The following is a 20,164-nucleotide window of genomic DNA, read 5'->3' as shown; positions in this document are numbered from 1 at the left end:
GCAGAAGCAGCCGCTGGACCCAGATCCATCAGCAATGACAGCAGCACATAGTTGCCCAGCACTGGTGTCAAATCGAAGAGGACTAACGAAGCATCCAACATTTTTTAATAGAATTATTGCATTAATACGACGAGATCAAATCAATTCATGCAGATCAATTATGACGCAGGATGAAAACTGATAAAGGATGTGTGGAATGGATTTGGTTAAAGCAGAAGAGCAACCACAATGAACATCAGGATGGAATTACAATAAATGAATGATTGACAAATATTTAAAGCTGTAAGAAATCGCCTATTACCATTAAAAATTATCAATTATAAGAAATTCTATTAGGAAGTGTTGAAAATGATTTAAAACGTAAAATCCTTTGAAAACATTTGAACTTCTTGATTATTGTTAGAGCAATGAAAGAATGACGTGCTGGTCACCACATTGCCAGATGTCGCGGTATATCGTAAGTTTCCACAAGGCAAGTTTAACAAATGTTTAACATTGAAACCCTAACAAGGCACAGTACGGACGTGTTGCCATACGAAAGGTAATAAACTAGCAGTTAGTATTTGAGTACAAGTAATCAGCGAGACTGAGCGTTGCAGTGGCGTGAGACCGCCGTGTAATGGAAGATACAAAGCCCGAGTACGAGTACAAGAGCATGTGGGGCATGACGTATAGCATTACAAAGTAAAATTACTTGCTACAGGAGATCGCGAGATAACGGTATAAAGCCCAACAAGCACGATGCCACGGCACTGGGCTGCAAGGGACTTCCAACGTCTGCGTTATTACAGGGTTGACTTTCTATAATACCGCGTCACCGTCCTCTTGGCATTAACAAGCACGATGCCACGGCACTGGGCTGCAAGGGACTTCCAACGTCTGCGTTATTACAGGGTTGACTTTCTATAATACCGCGTCAACTTCCTCTTGGCATTAACAAGCACGATGCCACGGCACTGGGCTGCAAGGGACTTCCAACGTCTGCGTTATTACAGGGTTGACTTTCTATAATACCGCGTCACCGTCCTCTTGGCATTAACAAGCACGATGCCACGGCACTGGGCTGCAAGGGGCTTCCAACGTCTGCGTTATTACAGGGTTGACTTTCTATAATACCGCGTCAACTTCCTCTTGGCATTAACAAGCACGATGCCCGGCACTGGGCTGCAAGGGACTTCCAACGTCTGCGTTATTACAGGGTTGACTTTCTATAATACCGCGTCAACTTCCTCTTGGCATTAACAAGCACGATGCCACGGCACTGGGCTGCAAGGGACTTCCAACGTCTGCGTTATTACAGGGTTGACTTTCTATAATACCGCGTCAACTTCCTCTTGGCATTAACAAGCACGATGCCACGGCACTGGGCTGCAAGGGACTTCCAACGTCTGCGTTATTACAGGGTTGACTTTCTATAATACCGCGTCACCGTCCTCTTGGCATTAACAAGCACGATGCCACGGCACTGGGCTGCAAGGGACTTCCAACGTCTGCGTTATTACAGGGTTGACTTTCTATAATACCGCGTCAACTTCCTCTTGGCATTTTATCGGGTTTTAGTGAGATCCTGATAGCAAGAGTTCCGGCAAGCAATACAAGTTCACGAAACACGGGAAATTTGCACAATGGTCATCTTTGTTAGAATACGGGCTTCTAAATCGTTATATCAATCGATAAATTAATTTAATTACGTTCTAAAAACTAAAATTACTTTATGTAATTAACAGTAATGTAAATTACTGGTTTTTCATTGGTCAATTAAAATTCCCCGCAGGAAGGAGTAACTAAAATGTAATTCTAGAAATACGTATATACTAATGTATTGACGAGTATTTAACAACTGTCGTCTTAGTTACCATATCTAATCTGTTCTGGTGATATTAGTTAACATAGTCTATAAGTATATAATAAGGGAATTTATCGAATTAAATTAATTTGACACATCAGTTTATGTGTTGAAAATTTTAAAATTTAAGTTTATTTTCTTATGTTTAAAATTATATGAAATAGTGTTGTGAAAGATACCACCCACACAGTTATAGATTGTAATAAATATATTTAATATTCAAATGTCATGTTCGTATTGCTGACTGAGCGTTAACGAAGCCTATCACTCGAGCAGTTGTGAAATTTAATTTATGCCTGTCTGTCCATCTGCTTGATATCCGGAGTACGTACTGATCTATATGCATGGAAATGTTGTATGAAGCTTTATTTCTACCTAAGGAATAAAGTTCGATGATGGTACATTTCACTTTCGCTAACACTGGTCTTATAGCAGAAAATCGCGGAATACATTTGTAAAGAAACTGAGAAAACCATACGATATAGTAACACGTGTAGCCTAGTAAAATGAACAATAGAATTGAAATTTTGCACGGCTCATGATATGTAGTAAGTAGATGGTGGGTGGGCGCAGTCCTTGTTAAGTTCACACTTTTCGGTCTATTGGTACCCAACGTAAATGGATGGTAATATCGTTTGATGCAGAAAACATCAAGTAGGTCTGGATTATAAACGGCCAAATAACACGAGTCATCGGTGGCCTCGGAGACGGAGAGCGTGTACAACACGAGTGGTCTACACGTGTCCTGCGGGGCGTGTTCGTGTTGAAACCCTCATTCACACTCTGACACTCGAGAGATGACAACTTATTTCAAGAATCTCTAGACCCAGATCACTTCGGCTACCTGGGCCCGAGCCAGAAATAGCCACAGTTCCAGGTAAAGTATGGCTCGGGCGGATCTGTATTGTGATGGCACTTTACAAATAGGGACATAATGTGTGGCTTGTTGGGCCGTCATGTCGCGCGGTGGGGGGCGCACGTTCGGGGCTCGCCGGAACCGCTCCACTGTGAAAAATATCCTCCTTCCACCGCCTTGTGGCTTAGCTTGGCTTAGGCCGAGGCTTAGTCTGCCGCTGCTTTGTCGCTGATCTTGTACACTGAAATGGCTAACAACCTTGTTTACTTGTTGACGACAAACTGCCGGATCTGTAGGTGTTGAGCGGACTAGATCTTCACCTAATACAGCTTGACACAGGTTTATACCTGAGCGAAACGTATCAGCTTTTTGTTACTTCCCCTTAATCTTATTATGAGTTCAGGGACAATGTTAATTCAGATTACAACTAAGACACAATAATGATGTTGTTTTGGGGGGGAAATATTTATTTCAAAAGACATAGACAAAAAGACTCCACCTGTGTCATATAGTATATGTTATCCACGAGGTAACATTTATAGGGTCCCATAGAAGTACATTTATCTCTCTATGACACAGGTGGATTCACTGAAAATGTCTATTCTTATTGAGCTAAAATTTCAAAAATTGCATAATACTTTCAGGATCAAAAAACATATACACTTTATTAAGTCTCGGTATTCACGTTTGGCCAAAATATAGCGGTTTTCTCATTAGTCTAGCTTCAACTTTAAAAACCTAAGATGAGTTTGTAAGGTTCACTAACTACGTAATGGGGCATCTTAAAAAAGGGGAAGAATATCTCATTATTTCGATTTATTACTTTCCAAATACTATAGTGATAAGTTACATAGACATATTTCGAGGCTTTTAGCAGACCACATTATAAACCATCATCCTATTTTCGTACAAAAATATGTTTACGTTGTATTACAAATTTGCTATATTATTAAAAATTAAAGTCCTTTTATCTATTGTAATTTGAGCTTTATTTGTATCACGAACCCAACACAAGTTTTTTCTTTTTTTTCTTAATTACAGTTAGTGAATATGATAATAAGGTGAGGCACTCAATTTAATATCACTACAATCTTAATTTATTAATATTAGTTAATTAATTTATATTTTCATTGCCGATCCAATAAAAGTATTAAATGGTAGTAATTAATCTCATTGCCCTTTATAAATTAACAACTTAAAATATAAAATACTCAAGATTTGTATCAAGAAAACTGTATCAACTAAAACATTTCGTTGTTCAACCTTGTCCAAATATACAAGTTGCTGCTGTGTATACTAAAATATTACAAACTAGACTGATAATTAAAAATGAATTAACCTACAATATTTGCTTCCTGAACCAATCCAAGTGATAAAGACACAACGCACTATCAGACAGATAGCAACAGGATAGTAATTATTACTGGTAAGTTAGGCAGCCTCAACACAGACAGATATTGCAACAGTAGATAAACCAAGGCCAAAGTGTGAAGAAGGATTCTGCACATATTTTCCGCCAATCAGATCAAAAGAGATGTCAGTTGTCATGACAAGTAAGCTCGAACTCTTTATATCATTCGCGCATGTAAGTTCTTGTTGCCAACTGTCCCTGCCTACGCTGCGATACGGCTTACTGTAGCCCAGCATGGTGCATGTGGGGCGAAACCCACCATCTCAAAGTTCAATTGGCTCGGCGTTAGTGAAGCCCATCACTTGAGGGACTGGACAATTTGACTGGACAATTTGCGTATCTGTCTGCCTGACCGCATACTAAACAATAAATGACCAATCAACAAAAATTTTGCACCAAGCTTCATTTTTAAAGTGAACATTGGCTACATTTGGCTGAGCGTCAGTAAATATATTAAAATGTGTCTTTTGGCAACGAGAAAATCCTATAATAACATCTATAAATAAACCGAGTACAATCATATGACAAGTAAAAACATTTAATTTAACACAGTACTATACGTGGTTATTGACTTGAAATTTAACAAGCTGTCCCAAGGACACGTGGGCAATGTTTGAAAACTGAAACCTAGGATTGTAAAACGGTTAATCTGATCCGATCAGCAAAACAGTTTCCTTCGCCACTAGATGTCCTCCTCTCTTCACCCACTTGTCACATAGGAATGGAAGTCACCACTGGGAATATCTCAGAATTGGAGACGAGCTGTAGTAGCTACTGCTGAAGAGGTTTACTAAGTTCATCACCTCTTGTTCACTGTTGTTAGATCGTATGGCCAGTGAGCGGTATGAGGTAATTGTGTTTCGCCCCAGGACCTTCGAGCAACCCAGCTTCATAAGAAGGTTACAAGATCGTAGGTGGCACAGTATATTCGGGCAGTATGTTACCGATGGTTATCTTGAACGCCTTTGTAGAGATTATTTAAGCCAGCACCTCTCGTGTTCAGCAGAGCCCTTCTAAGGGCCTGAAAACAATAGGATTAGCCCATGTACTGTGTCAAACGATACCAGCATAGTGTCCTCAGATAGAGGGGAGGGTTTTGGTGGGTAGTCTGTCCAACAGGTGTAGGTGTTGTTTCCCTACATTAGGACTAACGTGATACAACATCTACTAAGTGACACACAACTAAACATTCACAAAATGTACTGCTGGCTGAGCGCCAGCGAAACATCACTCGAAGGGATGAAAAAAATGTGGTTTCATTTCTCTTTACCTGTCAGTTTTTCTGCACGATATCTGAAATACAAATTGAGTAATAGTCTGTGGCATGAAACTTCAGATATTGCTGAGCGTTAGTGGTCAATTTTACATTGATCTTATGGGTAACCATGATGGCAACGAGAAAGACTGAGAACAAAAACAAGACATTTGAACATACGACATAGTAACAGGTGTGTGGAGCTATAAAACTTAAAATGGTGTGGCGTAATCCTGACTTGTTTAACACTAAAGTTATTAGTAAAAGTGTATTTTTGTCTGAGAACGTCACTACAAATATCTCAAAAGATTTCAAGGAGGCGTAAACTATTTTTCGTCAGATTTATTGTCTGTTTGAAAGTATCTCTAAAAGTGACGTTGGTAGGCAGTAGCACAGTCCTTTTGAGTGACTTTAAAGGATTATGAGCAAGACAATAGTAATGGAGTATATAAATAGACTCGGTTCCTGAAACTGGGACCCGCAGGTCAACGAAGCAGAGAAAGGAAGACCCACGCCAAGGAAGAAACCACAGCCTTTGTGTAGGTAGGACTTCCACATTGCGCACGGCTGGAATATTTACAACAGAGGAAAGTCTGGTCACCTTTATTTCACTGGTTAGCGTTAAATTCAAAAGTTATAGTACTTCCTCGGTTACAAGTAAAGTATGATAACATTTATCAACCAAAATACAAAACTAATCACCGCAATTAAAAGTTCAACGGCACTAGAATACCGATACCATAGGATTTATTGCTACATAACACGAAGCCGATTAGTTATTATTAGTAGTTATTATACGTATTAAACCAGCATAAAGAGTAGTTTAATTGGCAACAGCAGTGGTCTAAAGCAGAATTTGTGTCACTGAGATATGCGTACTAATTTAAAACCGTCCCGTAATATTTAATTTATTTATAAGAGAAAACAGACGTATTTTCTTGCTAAAATTTCTCCAGAGTTTTCACTCAGTTCAGTACGATAAAGTAGTTTTGGATTTATAACTGTATAAAATGTTTGTTATAAGCTTCTACAGTTCTTACTATCATTGAATGAATTGAAGTGAAATTGAATTCCGTTTCATAAAGCACATATGTTTTTTTTCCGAAATGTTACTTTAAAATATACATATTTTCTATAAATATATTAGTACACGGCATTTGTGAGGGTAAGGCACGCGACACGATTGTCCGATGGAACAGATGGAAGCGATCATCGATGATTTAACTCCCAAACCCTGAACGTAACGTTAGAACTATACAACTCGTTATACAACACACACCATTATATAAACCATCGATTGTGCAATCGAAGATGGCACATTAGCTGCAGAAAAATAAGATTTATGTTATCAGTGAACATTTGTTATCTCGAATGGCCGCGCTGGACAAGGATGACGCGTATGAAGTATGGGGACTATGGCCACGAGATAGGGAGCTGCGTACTTTCTACTGGACCTCTCACTGCTCGCTCTGCACTGCGCAATGACGTCATCGCGGTAGGATGTCGTGGCACGAGTGGTAACGTGTGATTATGCTTCACGGCCTATGGCTAATGATAGGGCGGAAGTGAGAATTCGTAAGAGAAGCTGCCTTGGCCGTGTGCAAACTTGTTTAACTGGGAAGGGAGTTTAGGCCATACATCGCCACGTTATGTCAGCTAGAAACCACAAAGAAAGCTGGTAAATAGTTTCAGTGTAATGACGAACTAGTCAAAAAATTATTTTAGTTATATTGAGCAATAGTTGCATGTATCTCGTCTGAAGTCAGCCATTGGTAATCGTTGTTTTAAATTTAGAGAATTTTAAATTCATACACGTGCGAAACCTTAGGATACCTATTTGCTGCACATCTTAGTTATGCTTTTTTTACTGGAAAGCTCTTATGATGAGTCGTTATTTACACATTTTCTTGTTTTTTACATTCGTTTTAGCCCACATTTATAAGTTACGTAACGATCGTTAAATCATCAGACACCCTTACTTTTTGTTCGAGAAGGTTGCCTTTGGGATCTAAAATAAACATTTTGTACCGGTTACGAATATTTATTGTGAATTTATGTAATGTCCCGACTCATCCGAAGAGCCAGTAATAGTGCCGTCTTAATTAGAAAGCTCAAAAACTTTTAGTACTCATGTTTTGTCGTAGAGCTGTGGTGGGTATATCTTTTTTAAGATATAATTTAAACGTACCCAAAAGCCTTTTAGATTTAATTTAAGTTTTCATTCTGCTATATAATCTCAAGTTTTTTTTTGTCATTCTTAGTTAATAAATGTTCAATAACTTTAAAGTGTACTAGTAACAAGAATTCATTTTGGGTACAGAATGGGTAGATTTTTTGGGTTTACAGAGTGGATATTCGGAATTAATTATATTTGAATCATTTCAACGGATTTTCAAGGACTTTCAATTGTGTTTAACGGAAGATTTTTCATGTGAATGGTACTTAATAAGGTCATGCTCAGGGTAAGGTTAACAATGAAGATCGCATGTAACCTTCCGCCGCTAAAGACGCGTTCGTGAAAAGTAGAAAAGAGCGAGAATGTGCAGACAGGACGCCGTGGTGGCGCCTCCGCCAGACGGGACAAGTGTACTGCATCACCGCGTAGTGGCGGTAGCGTTAGTAGCGGTAGTTGCGGTAGCCGAGTCTGCGGGACACTTCCAGGAACGCGCAACAAGAAACAAATACAACTCGGACCAGGATTTGATAATATCAAGACATTCATAGTGGCAATGGTCGGTGTTATCAATTATAATCTCGAGTCTCGCGTTTCCCCGTGGCTCGGAGACGATCAAGATAGTGTGTCTACACGCTTTCTTCAATCATAATACGGTGCAGAACACAAGCACAGCCTCGCTCGCACACTCACAATGGTATGTTAGCCGAGAGGAGAGCGTGCATGTACAACTAGGCATTGTGACTCTGGCTCTCATTTACATCACACGATAATATGATAAGTTCGATATTGTTTGGGAGCATTACCATGCGAGATGCGTGTAATGTCCCGTACTGCTCATGCGCACTTTATGTAACTCTGCTTGTGACGTTCTTCGGCCAGCTGTCGTCTCCTCGGCCTAGATGCTTAGGCCTACTGTCCACTAATGACCACAATCATAATTTCTGCTCATTGACTTCTCTTGTCTTTGATCTATTCCTTCTGTCAGTTAAGACGTGAAGGTAAATTCCATTGGATATAAATCATCCTGGGTTGGCCTGTAACAGTTATAAGCACATTAACTGATTTTGTTTTAATCGATAGAGAGAGAAATCGATCGATATCCGCGCTATTATTGGCGGAGGGCAAAATTGGAGAATATTAAAAGGGTTGCAAAAATGAAATTAAAATTTTATCTGAGATCACAATTTTCTTGGCTATACACACTTACATTCAGCCGTAAAATATGTAAATCAATGTTAATAATTCAGCGTCAGTTAACCACAAAGAAACCATTAAAGTGACAACTTTCAGTTTTTAATCTAGTTATCTGACGATGATGAGCTATCATATGCGTTTGAGGGTCGGTTTTAAATTTATCAAGCCAGGCAAAATTAATCCAAGAATAATATTATAATTTCATATTTTCAACCCTTTTGATGCATTTCCAATTCAACCTCCATCAAAGTTAGCACCTTAGTGAATTTTTTGTGTCAAAAATACTCTATGAAAAAACCGGGTTTTGCGCTTATAAGTATAAATTGGATCCCTGTGAGTATATTATTTCTTAAAGCCAAATTTGCAGATTGTTTAAGAAAGAGAGTTGGAAGAATAGTAAAACATCTCAAGGTACCATTATGTACTCTTGTACACGGATTCTATCAATGTAGTGAATACCTAAAGTTCTTTTGGCGCTTTATTAAACGACCTTCAGTTCCGGAATAACAGACTATAGTATATCCCCTTAATTTTACTTAGGTATTTACTTATTCGTGCTACAAGCCTACATATTAAACAGCAAACTTAAAGACCTGAAACGACAATAGTAGGTTTAGAAACGACCTGACCTTAAATGGTTACAAGGGAACATTTTCACGTAAGATTGACTTATAAACCCATAAAAAAATTCAAAAGTAAGTTTTTTAATTGAATGATCGTTTGCGGTGTCCCTTAAGGGGATTCACCACTGAAAACATACTTTTTTTTAAATACACAATAAAAATAGCTTAACCATTTTTTTTCTAGTGTGTAGTAGGCTAACAAAAAATACAAAAATATAAATATAAAACAGCCAAATAGTTGTCACATACAGCCTACAGTGAATAAAAACGGGGGTTTTTCGCGTTTTTCAGACCATATTTCAAATTGATATATCTAAGAAACTATCCAACATATTGCACTACTCATGGTCTAATTTTGAAGATATGGATCTAATCTAAATATTTAGGTAGATTTATCATGGTAGCATTAGTCGTTTTAATAAAATAATTTAGTAAACTTTAGACTTAAAAAAAAACATGCATACATATAAAATTATGTTTCTATTCATCATATATACCTAAAAATCTAATTCTACCTAAATATTTAGAAAAAGATCTACTTAATATGTGGTAAAAATATGAACTTTCTATCTCAATTAGTTCCCAAGATATATCGAGTTTTACCTGAAAATTTATCGAAATTCAAACTTTCTGAAAACTGCGATAGAAAGTAAACATAGGTTCAACACTAATATATCACGTATATTTTTTTAGTTTATGGTTCTGAAATAAATTTACACAATATATTAGGTCAAAAGGTTGTATTATACATCTATATTAGGTCATATTATTATGTCAGTGTTCAATAAAATATACATATATATATATATATATATATATATATATATATATATATATATATATATATATTGTAAAATAAAACAGAGTTCGGTCGGTGACGTTCAAAAGTCACCGGCACCATATGTTTTCCCCTCCGCTTCTATTTTCCTGGTTTCTTCCTCAAGCTGTGCATGTCTCAACTTCCTTCTGTACTCTGTGAATTTCATCTTTTTGCGTTTCTGTGCCAGTGCTAGCCTTTTATTGTCAAAGCTCTTGGCAATCTTGGCAGCGTTTTTTTCCTATTACTATTTCTATTACTACTTCTTCTTCTTCAGAATAGAGTAATGAAAATAAAACAGTACAATGATTGATATGCGTATTAAACTAGATTTAAATATCTGGTTTACATATTTATAATGAAATATATAAAAGAAATTATGATGTTTTTAGTACAAAATAAGGTATCTAGTAAAAATGTGAAATTATAGACATTAACACGCTTTCAAAAAACGTTATTTTTTCATACTTAGGGTTAAAATATAGGTCTTAGGATACTATGTTTTTGTTCAGTAGGTTCCAAATGACAAAATATGAGAAAAAAAACTTTTTTTGAAAATTTCATAATTTTTTCATTATTTTCAGTGGTGAATCCCCTTAATATGCTCAATTGGATACATATAAATTCCAATAAATTTGATATTTGAATTAATCCGTATGTAAAATGAGCTTAATCTGTACTGATTATGCATAAATTTGTATTTTAATTGCAAATTAAAGCAATTACTACAAGATATAATATTGTTGGTTATAGTGCAGAGTAAAATAAGGTTGAATTCTTTGTTTTTTTGGGTCATGGATTATTTTTAATCAGCTGTTGTTATCGGCTCATCCGCACATGATAATATATGATGGTGCTTGGCAACATGAATGTGGCTCCATCTAAAATATGTCGCACAAGATTAACTCCACTATTTTTAAATTAAAGGAGATCCCCTCTTTGCAATATTTCAATATCAACATGATCTAGAAAAAATAGTATAGAACAGGTCTGATTTCATTTCATTATTCCAACTAAAATGGGCTTCCATTTTGAATTTTTGGGTTACGGAAACTACACGTTTATCTTGTAGAGAGTTGTCTAGTTGGATTCAGGAAAATATTCCTTTATTCAAATCCTGAAACCTGAAAGACATCTTTCAGAAGCAATCTTGTACAGTTTGAAATTTTATAAGGTAGAGAAATTGCAGCTGTTGATAAAACGGTCTCTGTCCTAACGTTGACGGATTCAATGTAATATTGAATACGCTTCTATATTTTAGATATTTCAAATAAAATAAGAACGGTATGTTTATGATAACGATCGTCAGAGCACCACATGGTGACGTTGTTGTATGTGTCGCACGAAACGTCGCACGATCTTATGTAATGTGAGATATGTGAGAGGAAATCCTTGCGTCTCACACGTAATATTTTGGTTCCAAATTAAGCCAACATTTCTTAGACCCTAATCTGCATGCAATTAAGAGTTTCGATACGGTCACCGGATTTCCCTTTTCAGTAATCTCTGTCCAAGAGATATTTAGATCTGGTGATTACTGATCCAAGTGGACTAGAAAGAGGGACAAGCGAGCCATGCACTGCGGACATGTTGTAAGAGTGGAGTGTTGGGAGAGAGAGGTGTTCCTGCAGCCGCGAGAGCGCGCCTCTTCGCATGGTCAGAGAGGAACAAGATATAGAAAATGTTATGTAAATATAAAGGTGTAAGTAAAACGAGTATTCAGACAAGCGCACTGTGACACGTAAAAAATTACACTATGTAAGAATTTGGTTAATAACCATATGGTTTGGGCACCATTGCTGTTTTGGAGTCAAAGTTATCACACACATTTCTGCCGTAGGAAATAGATAAAAAAACAAAGAAGTGAGTTTCTCCTGATAACTTAAAGATGTGATGGAAGGATCCCGTGAAATGTTGTAATGTTTAGAAATGCCTAACGTTCACGTTATTCGACTTTTATTTGACATCTAATAATAAGAACACTGCACATTTTCTAGGATTATTTTTTAATTTATATCACTAGAATATGAACGGAAATGAGGAATGATATTCACAAAACAGACGTCTGTTTATTCAGGTGATTACCACACTTGTGGTCCGCGCAGCCTCTGTAGCTCTGGTGGTCATGTTATTCCACCTACTACAGTTCACATGGCTGGTTCCTGAAAATTCTACTAATGATGTCCTATTGACGTCAAACAACTGACCCTGAGCTAAAGTTTGATCTTCTCCACTTTTCCTACTGAAACACACAAGGAGAAGAACATTACACTGTTCTGCTGTTTCCCCACAGCTCGGATGACAAACACTCGGTGTCATGTATCGCCCACTCTCTGCAGTGCTCCCTACATCTGGTGAGGTAGGGAAGCGATAACGATCTGCAGCGTACAATCTACGTGTGTTTACCGCTAACAAGTCCCTGAGCCCGCGTGGGTGGCCGAACTTCGGGCGACCTCTTATCGCCGCCTGATGCCGGATAGTGTTGAGTTACCGCGAGGTCGGACAGGCCGCAATCAAACTATCGTACCACTATAAATACTGAGAGTAGTAGAGCGGGCTCGGTGCGCTACCATCTGAATATGGATAGGAGTCGCCGCCCGAGACAATGTGTGGTGAGCGGGTCCCGCGGCGTGGCACGGTCGAGGGTGCAATTAGCTTTTAATTATTGTAGCTCACAATTATTGTCAGCGGAGCGTTGAGATCCAGCCGGTGGTTGCGGGATGAAATAACCGTTGTGCCCATGTGAACCGGCCCTCGACTCCTAACTGCTAATTTATCGTTCCCACACGCTGTTGGACGCGCTTGTCACAGAGGTGACACGCGCTGTAAGTAGATATGGAACGAGGTGCGTGGTTTACACCACACAATCGTCTTGGATATAGAACAGGTTACTTCCTGTGTCATGCAGCGATCTGCACAGTACGTTATAATAACCCTACTCTTACTTGAATTGTCAACAAGTTACATTTAACCATACCAAAATAATTACAAATTAACTCTTCTCATTAAAGCGGGTTGTTTACCTAGTTGTGGGGGTCACGTTTTACTTCTGGCAGTTTTATGCCTGTCAGTAAAAGCTTTCTTACACTAGGAGCAGCAAAAATTATTTCGTCACTGAAAAACAAACTAGAGATTTGGTCAGCGTTTTAGCCTTAATCTGCCCGTCCTACGGGCCACTGGCATGTGGAGGATCTTATCGAACATAATACTGAGAGTTGGTACGGCAGGCTGACAACCGTGCTCATACAAAGTGTTGCGTCACAGACAGGATTTGGACCTGCGATATCTCTGACTCAGATCCCATGTCCGAAGTCTACGACCGTGCGGCCACTGGCTACCCCGATTACGCTGAACACCATAATGGTTGTCCAAGAGTAGTATCTGTAACGTCAAGTGTTGAGAAGTTGGTGTACAAGGATAACTTGATGGGTAGGTCTAGTTTACTGAGATGGATGATTGTTGGAGTGGGTATGGCTCCCGTAGTGTTTAAGGTATTAGATAATATAAAAGTGAAGGAAAAGCCTCCTTCTTTGTAAGGAGACGTAGAAGAGATAATGGACATTATCCATGGTCTATAATATTAAGGTCAGTATAGCAGTTATCTTTAATACTCTTCCATCACGAATATTCTGTCAATCCGTAAGGTTCACAGAAGACCTTTTTAAAAAAGTTTAAAAAATTATAGTTTAAGAAGTTAGAACTTATAAGCCCTCTCTAATACTTAATCCACGGGCTATCGGCTTAAAGATGACACTCTAGCTGCCGACAGTATAACGGAAGACGATAATATCATTCAGCTGTCACACATCCAAGTAGCAGCTACGCTCGCCGTTATCCTGCAATAACCGCAGACTATACCCACAGACTACCTACTGCATTTGTTTTAATACAGTAGAAATCTCCACATCTTTTGAAAAAGAATTATCGTGTTCAATCAGTCATGGAGATAATGATAGTTTTGGAAAAAATTATTTATTTCTATAAACTATCTCTCCTTATAGTACGTAAGTTATGGATAAATTACCATAATTATGGACATCTGCAAAATTATATCACTCCAAAAGCGAATCAAAAGTTAGAAAATTAAATGAGAAACTGAGTAAAACATAACAAACCTGATTATCATGCCTTATAATGTATAATTTTAAGAAGAAAATCACAACAGAAAACCACGAACAACTATGCATTTGAAGAAAATCCTAAGAATTAGAGAATAGGACCATGTGACACCTAGAGATATACGTATATGTATACTATTAACACAATCCCTAATGGCAAGAGATCGCCAGAAGACATCCGAGGCTCAGGATCAGGAGGCGAGAAGAACGCTATAGATATTCAAGGCTGAGAATCAGGAGGCGAGAAGAACGCTATAGATTAGCAACAGCAATAATTACCCAGTAATCGCATTAACATAGCTGCGTGTAGGTCTGTATCGCCCGGTCTCACCTGGTGACGTTACGGTAATTAGTCAGTAGTCAGCTAGTCAGGCACAGTTATCGACTCTAAACCCAGTCTCAGTGCGATATTTCTTATAGTACCTTCATACCTTCTGGCTTAAATATCTCATACTGAAGTATCCGATATTTAATACAAAACTCCTTACACCTTCAAGTAAGTAGGAGTCTTCTCTGGCTGGAACTGTTGGGTTAGTTCTCGTCAACCGTTCAAAGGGCAAACCGGGACACTATTATTCTCGGTCGTATTATAAAATAGCTTAATTTTAATTTTTTATAAAGCCTATATACTTATATATACAAATTCAGATGGATATTTCTTATTTCAAGAATGAATAAATATATGGAATCAGCCATAAAAAAGTTATAAACGGCGAACTACAGTATGGCATCCATCAGAATTGAATTTATCATATTTGTTTTTTAAAATACGCCTGTTTACTATATTATAATACAGTTTTATGGAGATTTTTAAGACGTGAAAATGTATAAATTATAAAAATTGGCCTGTAGAACGAAGACAGAGACAAATTTTATTAAAGTTTCAAGTTGATTTGGGCTCTAAAAACGGACGCAGACTACTTTATAGCGTAATTTAGTCAAAGACAACCGTAAAAACCAATAGAGAACAACCTATAAGAACTAAATTTTTGGGGTATTTTAATATTTTATTATAAAAAAACAGCGATTTTGGCTTTGGCGGTTCATAAATTGGATTTTACGAGTCTACACAAACTAAGAATACAACTCAAAAACAAATGTATACATAATTTCCATCTTTATAAAAACATTTACAATGCACTGATATAATAAATAAGAAAACATAATAGTTGTGAGAGAAATATATATGACTTTACCAATACACTAGAAGCTACAACACTATACATGTACGTTACTCTAACGTGCTTATATATTTATTGATTAACTTAATAAGTTATGTGGAGTGATCGCATTTACTGATTATATAAAAAGTTATCAATAAAACCAAGCCTAATTATGTTAATAAATTGGTTCAAAACTCAATTAAAACTTACCATTAAAAAAGTGATTGAATAGGGTTTCATAGGCTCTACGTAGTATTCTGCACGCAAGACAATCAGAATAAGGTTTTAGGTAATACGTTAATAAATTGTTAAAGCTCTAGATTGGCAAACTAAAATGACTTCCCACAAGTATCTTCGTGTAAACGTGCACTGCTACTTTGTGTTCCAGATGCGACAGGCGCGTAAACAGTTATCTCCTCGAACAATGCACCCTAAGACTTGCAGTTGGCTTTTACTGGCAATAAACCACACTAGTGAACCTCGGTGTCGTTTTATTGCGTTAACGTCGTCGAATCTAAAACCTTATCACTTGTGAAACACTTTTATAACTACGTTATTACCCTGGTACAAAGTCGAAGCGTATATAGCGCACAATTTTAAATTATAAGTTTAGTTTTATTTTGCAGTGATAACTGTGTCCAGCTAATATATTGTAAAACGTGTAACGCAACCTATCTAAGGTCTATTTAACCACAGAAGAAAAAAGTAAAGATGTCTTATTTTACCAGGCGAAGTTAGGGCTAAGAAGCCCTCTGTGACACTTAACCTGGGGACCAACTGCTTAAAGGTGACTTCAGAACCACAACCAATGGCCGGGCAGGCGGGATGCTTGCAAGGACAGATCAGCGGTCACCCATCCAAGCAGCAGCCACGGTCGACGTTGCTTTATCTGGTTATCTTGTACTGTTGTACCCACTACACTGCTTCATTTGCTGATTATAAAATTAATTTTTGGTGAGAAGACACTATACAAGTTGAGGGTTGACTCAGATCTTAACTTTGATGAGTGTTTGTGTCTCGATGTAATCACGGCCACAAATGACTGTAGTAGACACAAAGACTTGTCTACTTTCATATCTCCAATTCCAAAGGATGTTAAAATAAAAAATATGGATGATTAAATGAAAATAAGGCAGCTCAGATGTTAGCGCGTGAAAATCTGCATTGACAAACACTGACATCTTCCTGTTTATAAGTCGTCAAAGTGCAGTTTTACATATGCAAATGTTCACTCTAGACGCGAAAGGACTTCACACTTACAAGACAAATACAGTAGGTAGTTTATTCGTAACGTACTGGCCAACACACACTTATTTTCGTGGTTATGGGTCTGTCTCCATAAACAGAAGTTCAGCTTGTCGGAGGTTACCACTACCGAACCGCAGAGAAAATAATTAACTTAACCAATAGGCACGCGACGCCCTTATCGACACCGGACGCCCGCAGCTTTTAATAAGTAGCTGTAAGAGGAAAATCGTTTTTGGGAACGATAACGCTAACTGATAAGACGCTCTGATAACATGTAACTAGCTGTGGTTTGGCTTTTATCAGACGAATTACTTATCAAATTACTTTCAACTTACTAATGAGTGTTTGGTACAGTAACGGAAGCCGTGGCGGAACTTGAAAACGTCTTTGTTGCCTAAGGCTAAGCGGTAGGCCTACTACTAGATAAGAGCGACTTGTCACGGACTTGTCCAGCCTCAGCAATCCCGAATCCCAGCAGCACCATCTCTTGTTATAGGAAATCCCAAGCTTCGCTCGGATCGAATTACTTTTTTTAATGACCTCTGTTAAGCCACATGATTGTCTATGCACAACTCTTATAATTTTCAATAGCTATGCTTAAGAAGATTACACATAAAATTATATTTCTTTGTTATTAAAGAGAATTTGAAAACTGTTCAACTAAGCATCAAACAGGTAATATTTAAAAAATACTAAAAAATATATTTTTTAAAACTAGACACCTCTTTATGGGATTGTGCCACTTAGGCTTTTTGTTTGAAATTAAGGTTTTATATAATTAATATGGTTCAAAGGTTCAACCTTTTAGAGAGGACGCAAAAACAAAAATTTCATTTACAATGAGGAATAAAACTTAAACACATTTTAGAGGATTTTAGGGACTGGCTTGAGTGTGCGATGATGAAGGCAATGGTAATGCCTCAATTTCGAGTTGGGATCACGTAATAAAAAATAACAAGGGTGGATTGGGGGAATTGACAACTTACCCAATGCATCCCGGGTGTGTTCTGGGGTTGCACCTCATACACTCCCATGAGTGTGGGGGTCCCTTCACTGTAAAACCGCTACTGCCCTTCAGTCTCTTCTCTTCGCATGACACCAACAGACTTCTGTAACAATACACACATTTGTAGTTGTTTATCAAAACAAAATAGTTCTGCAAAACTTCACCTTGAAAATTGTGCTCAGCGTGTAAAGTCATTGTTCTATTAAATAGACTTGTAAAAAAAGCTCACTTCTTCGAAAAATCCTTTTTTTTAATTGTAACAGATTTTTCAATAAAATTATATTTTTAATTTTTTTACTCATCCTATTTTTTTGTAGTTTACAATATTACCAATTTAATCTATTTGTCAAATTTCATTACAATAACATACAGTTCAGTTTTATATAACACCTCAAATACAGACAATTTATACATTTTTATTTAATCTTTGCTAATGCTTAATACAAAAAATCCGTTTGTTGAACAGAAAACGCCCGTGGACGTGACTTGGTAACAGTTACAAAACGATATCAATTAGGCAGATAACTTTCGGAAATACGAGTTGAAAGAAGCGTTTAAAAATTAATTTTCGAAGTAGTGCTGCACCACCTCAAAGTGGTCTTGTCCTGATTGTGGTGTATCCGAGAATGCTCCTCGATGCAGGAAAATTTAGTTATGTGTCACCGGCATATCACATAACTACAGTTTAACGTTAACGGCAAAGCACGATAATACAAATTATGAGTTGGATACAGCTTATTTAATAAAACATGTCAGAGCGGAACAGAAACTGGAGAAATACCGTTTTGTGTCTGGGCGGGAATTATTACAGATTCAACTTGGAGCGAAACGTTTGTAAACATGCCGCGGCATAAAACAGCCGGCGACATTTGTCGGCTGGCAACAATTTATGAACCTGTCACAAGTGGTGTTAATTGGAGTGAGGGGTCGGTACGGCACTGAGCGGGTATTATAAAAAACAGACAAAAGCGGTAGCGGCATTGACAAATCCAAAGTTTGTCGTGGCTGTACGGTTGAAATGCGCGCGCGCTCTATCGCTGGGGTCACTTTCCTTTAATTAGGCGACTAATTAGTTGTGATGCTATTCGCGGCTGCCACTAACTGTATAACGGGTATATTTAGCGGGTGCTATAGACGGGTGTCGTTCGCGCCTCGCCCGCCACACCCGCACCATCGCGACCGCGTCCCACTACGTGACAGTCACGTTGTACTTGGTGAGAGTCAATCAAAATATATCGACACCGCTGATGAGCATCTGTGGATATATATACAAATAAATCTTACTCATCTACACCACATGTCTCGTCAATGGCTTTAGAGTTGCCTTTTTTGACCAATATTCAAATTATGACAGAAAATGTATTCCCTATTTAAATTACTATGGGCATAGTGTGCATTAATGGAAGGAAGTACCGGTATTGTTGATAGACACCATCAAATTTTAAATTGTCTGTAGGGACTCTTACGTTGAAATTTCATACTTTACCCTTCCAATGTGTAAATGAATGGAATTCAAAGTGGTCACTGCCTAGGACTTTGCCTCACTGAACTAGCAAGAAAACACCGAGCTCTTATCAGATCAAAGTATCGTTTATCAGTTTATCTTATCTCTGACTGAGTCTTCGGGTTATTTGATTAGCCACAGCAGTGCAAACAGATAGTCATTAGAATTATCTTTTATTACAGATTTCATTCAAAACAAGACTCTTTACATGCAATGTTTTTAAAATTACATCTTCTAAAAATAATAATAAACACAGGACAAGTTAACAAGCGCCATTTTTAACTAATTATAACCATGTCCCATTTTTAGAAACCACTCATGTGCTTTTAACCTAGTAAATATTAATAACATTTTCGTTATTACAAAAAACATTAAGCATTTTCTAATAACTATAGTTTATTTCATCCTTACTGAAATGACGAATAGGTACCTGAAAATTATGGAAGCTTACTACATCCTAATATTTCTATAAAACCCAAACTGTAAATGGGTACTGACACATCCCAGGGAACCATTTTCCTGATTCTGAGGACCTGTTGTCAACCTCATGTCACAAAGAATGTATTTACACGGTTATAATCTTGTACAAAATGTTTTAAAAAGTGACGGAAAGAGGAACTTGCCTACACATCATTATAATGATTAAAACTGTAAAAACAGTAATTATGTTGCTAAAGTTGGCTTCACGAAAATGTGTGTAGCCTATATAATAAAAATCGTGTGGTTCCGGAAATTGCAGACAGACATTTTACAACAATTAAAACATCATATAACATTTTTACATGAAACACATAATATGTTTAAATATACGATTGTTATATTTATTATTATTTATTATTGTTGAAAGTCAAATATTATGTTTGTACAGTAACAAAGTCAAGCTTATAATTGTGTAACTTCGGAATAATTTGCAAAGAATGTAATAATATCTCGGAGTTGCAGAAGTT

The 20,164-nt window shown here is 37.4% G+C and overlaps 1 protein-coding gene across 3 annotated transcripts in view; it reads right to left on the bottom strand.

Moving 5' to 3' along the window:
* LOC124356761 (LIM/homeobox protein Lhx9-like) overlaps positions 1-20,164 on the bottom strand; it is a 120,954-nt gene that overhangs the window by 77,837 nt on the left and 22,953 nt on the right. For all 3 annotated transcript variants that reach the window (XM_046807953.1, XM_046807961.1, XM_046807970.1), the window contains exon 2: positions 17,694-17,816. In XM_046807953.1, coding sequence (XP_046663909.1) covers positions 17,694-17,741 — 48 coding nt within the window. In that variant the 5' untranslated portion in view covers positions 17,742-17,816. The remainder of the gene's footprint in view (positions 1-17,693; positions 17,817-20,164) is intronic.

This window comes from Homalodisca vitripennis, chromosome 1 (genome assembly GCF_021130785.1).
Source record: "Homalodisca vitripennis isolate AUS2020 chromosome 1, UT_GWSS_2.1, whole genome shotgun sequence".
Lineage (NCBI taxonomy): Eukaryota > Metazoa > Arthropoda > Insecta > Hemiptera > Cicadellidae > Homalodisca > Homalodisca vitripennis.
This window is presented reverse-complemented; position numbering and strand designations above follow the sequence as displayed.